Below are 7,061 nucleotides of genomic sequence, written 5' to 3' on the forward strand. Positions count from 1 at the left end.
TTTTGAAAACAATGAAGCATCCTGATAAAAGCATGTCTTGAACTGACCTGTTGAAGTTGTTGGTGTCTGTGAAGCGAGCCCCACACACTGCACAGTTGGACAGACGGTCCTCTGAATGAATGAGAAGATGGCGGCCAAGAGAGCCTGGAGAACTGAGAGCTCGTCCACAAACAGGACAGATATAACTCTTACTGCTACCCACAGCTGTGTGCTGGTCACAGAAAATAAGACAAGAGATTTCATACATAAATTCGTCTCAACTTAAAGGAACAGTCCAAAAATTAAAATGGTTATTCACTCAACCTCATGTTGTTCCAAACTCATTTGACATTCTATCTTCCGGACAATTATAAATAATGTACTGGTCATTTTTCAAGCATTTACAATGGGGATTAGAGTTTTCAAGCTTCAAAAATGGCCAAAAGTAGCATTAACTTATTTAAGGTAGTCTCCATTCATCGTAAATGGTTTGAAAAGAGTGATCAGTACTTTATTCAAAGTTTCTCCTCATGGAAGGAAGTAAGTAAGTAAGAATGACATAAGAATTATTAAAAGGCTAGAATCCACTACACAACTTTTGCACAGATTTTTGCTCTGATTTGTAGTCTGGAGGAGCTATTGCTAGTTGCAGAAAGTCCGAGCCAGTCTGCAAATTTCAGAAGTCATAGTTGACAGATTTCACAGATGATCAATGGGCAATGGTCTTTTTTTAGCTGGATTCCATCCAGTCAGAGGACATTCAATGTTTGATGTTGAGTCAATTTTAGAACTTATATTGTCTTCATTTGTCAAGGATCTCCTGTGTGAGCTTGTTCAGGACAACTGGTAGTATATGATCTTCAGTCATTTAGTGTATGATGCCTGATCTTTGTCTGTTACCATTTACCATCAACAAGTGTTCAGATTTTAAAAGTTGTGTGGTATATTTCAGCATTTAGATGTGCTTCACAATCGGCATGTAATTGTCAAGCTCCAAATGCAGTTTGAGTGATCTGATGACAAAACGTTTTTGGCTCGAGATGGATTTTAATAGGCTTCAGTAGTCCTCACCTGGTAGACATGTGCAATGAGCTGATCTGGGCTACTGAACTCCAGGGAACAAAGCGGACAAGCAAAAATTCCTCCCTGGTCTGTCCCCTCCTCGCTCTCCTATCAGACATAATGAACCAACAAACAGTTAAAAGTTTACAGTCTGAAATGTAGTGTCATATTTTAAATAGTATGATTGAACACAAGTGAAGTGACAACTGATAATGACTGTAGATGCAGATGACAGATGCAGCACTGGTGTGGCGTGGCAGACAAATGGATCCATAAGCCTTTGTGACTCATTCCAACTGTCATTTAAACTGGGTTGCTATAGAGCCATGAGTCACCCTACAAAAATACCCTTAAAGATGTGATGGTGGAGAATTTTCTAATGTAAATTTAAATAAAATGACAATCATATAGACCTTATGTAGCCCCGCCTCTTTTCAGTGCTGCGCTAGTTGTGTTCTGTCTTCCGGTTTGTATTTCCACAGCATGAAGGTAAGATCTTATGGATTTATGAATGAACCGCTAGTTTTAAAATCTTCCCGGTCTACTGGCATTTATGACATCCGCTTCAAACATTAATCATGATAACTTTCGTTAACTCTACAATAAGTAAATCCACATCACCAGCTGATTACTCTTCGACAGCGATGCCATAGAAATATACAGAGCTACCGCAAAAACGGAAGTTCAAAGAGAAAATTATAAAGATGGCTGCACGCTTGTTTCTCTGACGCATAAGGTCTATACCGTACCTTTTCATCAAATTTAAATTTACTGATTTCAGTGTAAATCTGTTACAAATCTAAAAATGTAATATTTTTCAACAGTATAAAGATGTCAAATTAACACTTAAGTGGCTCAAAAACAACAAATAAAAAAATATACTCAATCTTCATTCAAAGCTCTCAACTCAATCTAGTCAGAATCTGTGGGAATCTGAAAATGTGAATCTTATGAATAAATGTCTCAAGGTAGTATCTGACCACATATATATATTTGCATTAAATTGAACTATTTTAATGGCAAAAGACTTTTTTTTTTTTTTTTTTTTTTAAGCGTTCAGTAAATTACCTTGATGTATACATACAATTATTATAGTAGGCCAAAATCACATATGAAAAGCATGCAAGGCTGGTCATTTTTTTGAAAATTATGTTTACATTTTAATTTTAAGGTTAGAAGTTAAGGTTAGAATATCTTAAAATATTATTATTATAATTTTTTTCCTTTCAGGACTTTTAAATCTATTTGCAAATCATTAAAATAAGACTGGTCAAGGCTGAATAGTTTTGTTTTCAGTTGTCTATGAAAAAGCTGGTCATGCAAATCATGTGATAAAAGAAGAATGTACGATAATCACAACAATCTACTTCGTACATTTAACGTGCATAACTCACCTCCTTGACGTCATCCTGTAGTATGAGGCCGTGGCCTCTCTTATTACTCATCATGCTGTAATCAGCAGAGGCATTTGAGGAGTCATCCTTATCAAAATCACTATCACCGTCATCTGGCAGCATAGGAAACAAGTTAGTTCATAATATTATCGACGGCGCCGTCACAGGTCACCTTGCTTTTGTTTTCTAATAAGTCTCAACACTGAACAGAACAATCACGGTTGTCTTCCTGGATTTTTTATATTTTATGAGCAGCAAGCAAATGTATAAATAAATTCAGACAGCTGTCGTGAGTTGCCTCTGAAGCCGTGTAGCTCACCACTTGTGCTGTCTTGCTCTTCAGGTTCCTGCGAGTTGTTGCTATGGCATTCGCCGTCTTCAATGAAGTCATCTCTAGCGTCCATCTCAAAAGTGTGCTGAGGGCCGGACAACCCAGTCGTGTGAAAAGGCCCTGTGAGTGAAACAACAGTCACTGAGAATACCACGATATATACAGTATAACTAGGTTTTTGAGTGGTGCTTGCCAGTACAAAACACTGCTTTGGTTGCCAGGGCATTGCTATGCAGTTGCTAAGGTATTTTGAGTCTTTTTAGTAGTTCTGGGTGGTTGCTAGAATGTTGCTTACAGGCCCATGTTAAAAGATCCTAGTTGGACCCAGCTAGTCTCTATGATATTCTAATCTCAGTTCCCTTCACTGTAAGTCTGTAGAATTGTTTGTCTTTTTAATGGCAAAAATATAGATTTAAAATGTTTATTTGAGATATCATTCATGACTGTAGCACAAATGGTGTGGGACAAGTTACATGCCGAGCATTAATACTTAAAGGGATATCTCATCCTAAAATGAAAATGTATGAGTTTGTGGAGCACAAAAGACATTTAGAGTAAGGAAACAGCCATAAGACATCATGAATGGGATGTATGACACATTTGCTTCAAACTTTTTATTATAAAATCAACAAAAACATATTGAGTTGTTTCTGATGTAAAAAATAAAAGTTACCAGTAAGCTTAAACGTGCACACTGAAATTAACATCAAGTATTATAATAATAAAAATTAAAGGGGCTATATGTAAGAATGTATGTATTAATTGCTCTTTGTATTGCCAATGTGGGAACAGCTTGTAACGAAACTTAAAAAATGAGACCTTCCCTGACTTCCTAGGTTGTCTATGCAAGCCTGTATTTTTAAATGAAGGACTCTAGACTGTTTTACTTGGAAAATCCAAGCGATGTGAAGGTTACACTTGGCTTTGTATTGTTGGCAGAATCTGGCCCTTGGTAAAAACTAATTGAGGAACCCTGGTTTAAACAATAATTTTGGTATCTTAACAACAGTAATTACTCATGGGATGAAATAACTTATCCTTTTTTATTTAAATAAGGCATTATGAAAGCAATATAATGCCTTAAAGGGATGGTTTGGAGTAATTTCAACCTAGGGTCCTTTGCACCATGACCTCGAGCCAAACTAACTTTAATAATGTTCAACCCAGGTAAAAAAAAGCTTGACCAAGGGAAAAAAAAGTGTTTGGCTCGAGGTCATGGTGCAAAGGACCCTAGGTTGACATTTCTCCGAACCATCCCTTTAAGAATACCTTTTATAATGCATTATAAATACAGGCTTCATAGAAAGTGTTACCAAAAAGAATCCTGGATGCAGTGTTGCAACCCATCAAAAAGGCTGAATCTGATTGATTTTCACCTTGAATTTCAAAGAAAAGACTGTATATCAACAACAAGGGCAACTAGGTCCAGAGATGCAGTGGTGCTCTGTGTACAGAACAATAGTTGATGCTGCATTATTAACACATTCCAAACAAGCACACTCCACCTCACGCTCACCAACCCCCACGTTACACGCTGAACCCACAACACACACTGCAGTCCCAGAGGAAACAGCCTGCATCTCCTGCGCGGCGAGTCCGTGCCTCTAATGTGAGAATCATCTCCTCCAGAGCACTCTATACACCCACACGGAGCTGCTTCCCACCCTGCATGCATCCCATTACTGCCATCTACTAAACACCTTCTGCGAAGCCGCTTTAATGAGTAACACCAACGGCAACCGGCATACCAATAAAACCAGATTTGAATGTTTTCTGATGAAAATATGAGTAATGAATGCCAGTGCAACATGCCACAGTGTTCTGGGAGGCTGACTCTAGATATGAATCAGATCCCTCCTTCAAAGATCTATGGGATATTTTTTACCACCTGTTTTATTGTCCATCAGGCAAAAATTTTGTCTGATCTCTTATAAATGTAACACCTGATTTGAGGTAACATCAAAGCTTAATATGCTTAAACTGTGACATATCGACCTTATAACGCTGTTTCAGTGTATAATCTACTCCTTTTCAAGTGAAAATAGCCATTTATGAGCACTATTATGAAACACATTTAAGCTAAGTGTTTAAACTCGGTGTACACTAAAGAATCCATGCTCACGGTGTCCCAGACACCAGTGTTTTAACGATTCAGAAAAGATGTTTTGCCAATTTTGGAATTGAGATAAAGGTTAGGCTCGTGATTTATTATTATTATTATTTTTTTTGATAGAACTAGTAAATTGGACATTTCATCACAATACAACCTGACATTAATTCTCTTAGCCAGCGATACGATTTTTGCAAGTGCGCAGCCATCTTTAGAATATTGTGTTTGAACTTCTGTTTTCTAAAGCATCGCTGTCAAAGAGTAACTGTCTAGTTAAGTGGGTTTACTTATTGTAGAGTTAACAACAGTTATTATAAGCATTGTAATGTTTGAAGAGGATGTCATAAATGTCAGTCGACCGGGAAGATTTTGAAACAAGCGTTTCATTCATTAACTCGTCATGCAAACTAGAAGACAGAGCACAACGTGCACAATGCTAAAAAGGGGTGGGGCTACATAAGGTCTATATTATTAGATATGTTGTGCCTATTTCACACAACCAGTTACTTTTTTGTTAACTCACAAATGCAACCAGAGTATAACACAAACATTAAATTGAACTCCCTGAAAGTTGCAAACCCTGTATCCCCAAAAAAATAATCAACTTGCCCTTGAGATCATCAATCGTCTGATGACAGCTTATCAATGGAGTATGCAGTGAAAGAAGCAATGACAACAGTCAAGAAAGTCTTTCCGTCTCCTATGCTCTCTAAAATGTGCAAATCACAACAAAATGAGGTACTCCGGATACTTTGGGTTACGGATTTGTTAAAATGTTCTTTTTGGTGGAATAAGATTATTCAAATGTTAACTGAAAGGGTTTTTTGGAACTGAAAAATGATTATTCTTCATTAATAAAGGGTGTGTTCAGACTTGGCATGTTAAAACGAACTCTGGTGCGATTGCTGTTAGTGCGGTTCATTTGAATAAGTGTGAACGCTGTCATCCGAACCCTAGTGCGCACCAAACAAGTGGACCGAGACCACTGAAAAGATGGGTTTCAAACTAAATCTGGTGCGGTTCGACTGAAATATTAACTAAACACGCACCAAAGACATATAAACCAACCAAAAAAGGGACGTCACAAGATGCAACCCTCAAGCACACCTGTTTTTTGCCCATCGTCCCATGGTTTGTGACGGAGGGATTCCTGCCGCTGTTTTGACTCCTTTACACATTTTATAAGCTCTTCACGGGTTCTCATCTGGTCAAAACACCATCATATGTAGGCTACGCACTTTCAGCAAGCTAATTTATCCCAGCACACAGCATTGTTTTGGATGTTCGGTAAGTTCCGACGCAATACGTAATAAAAGCCAATCAATCAGGTTGTGAACATATCCATATGCCTTTAGGTTCGGTGTTAAAATGCCAATGTGAACGCTAAGCGGACCAGGACTAAATTTTTTTGGGTCCGGACCAAGCGAACCGAACTACAAATGTGAACACACCCTAAAAACAAAGTTCCAAAGGGTGTTTTTGCAGCAATGCCACAGATGAACCATTTCAGTGTAAAGTTCTCAAAAGAACCATTTTTTTTTCTTAAGTTTTAGGATCTTTCTTATTGGAACCACTGATGCCAATAAGAAAACAAAATACTTGAGACATTTCTCAATATCTTATTTTAAGTACCACATAAGAAAGAAAGTCATACAGGATTGGAACGCCATTAAGGTGAGTAAACAAACTGCATTTTTAAGTATGAGCAACGGTAATAGTGACGTTTGCCTTATCTCAAAGCAACCGATATATTAGACCGAGTTCAAAGTGGACTAGAATCGGGTTTTTCTAGTGTGGCCGTGCAGAACTTCAGGAAGCTTTATTCTACATTTGAGCTCAGAGACCATTTCAGGAATGACTACACCACATGTTGTTTCTCCATCTGAAAAACAATAGCTGCCGGATGTAATATTTTACATCCACTAATCACTAAAGGAGGTTGTCAAGAGTTCCCTACTTTCCAAGCATCCTCTGGACAGTTTCAAAGAGTGTTTGGGGGCATCTACAAGGACAGAAGATTTTGCATGAGAGATACAAGCGCTAAACTACGAAAGGCTACAACAGAGCGGCTTCACGGCAGTCAGCCCGTGATTGATGGAAGAGAGTTACCCATCCCCCACTGCCAGTTCTGTCTGTACATCTGTCTCTCCACCCTCCCTCCGTCTTCTCCCTTCCATCCACCCTC

General features: G+C 38.2%; 1 protein-coding gene across 2 annotated transcripts in view; it reads right to left on the bottom strand.

Annotated features, from left to right (window-relative positions):
• znf821 (zinc finger protein 821) overlaps positions 1-7,061 on the bottom strand; it is a 16,804-nt gene that overhangs the window by 6,334 nt on the left and 3,409 nt on the right. For both annotated transcript variants that reach the window (XM_084108552.1, XM_084108553.1), the window contains exons 2-5: positions 2,755-2,886; positions 2,436-2,548; positions 1,051-1,149; positions 48-211 (exon numbers count right to left, since the gene is read on the bottom strand). In XM_084108552.1, coding sequence (XP_083964678.1) covers positions 48-211; positions 1,051-1,149; positions 2,436-2,548; positions 2,755-2,886 — 508 coding nt within the window. The remainder of the gene's footprint in view (positions 1-47; positions 212-1,050; positions 1,150-2,435; positions 2,549-2,754; positions 2,887-7,061) is intronic.

This window comes from Abramis brama (assembly GCF_963993115.1).
Source record: "Abramis brama genome assembly, chromosome: 3".
NCBI classification, from domain to species: domain Eukaryota; kingdom Metazoa; phylum Chordata; class Actinopteri; order Cypriniformes; family Leuciscidae; genus Abramis; species Abramis brama.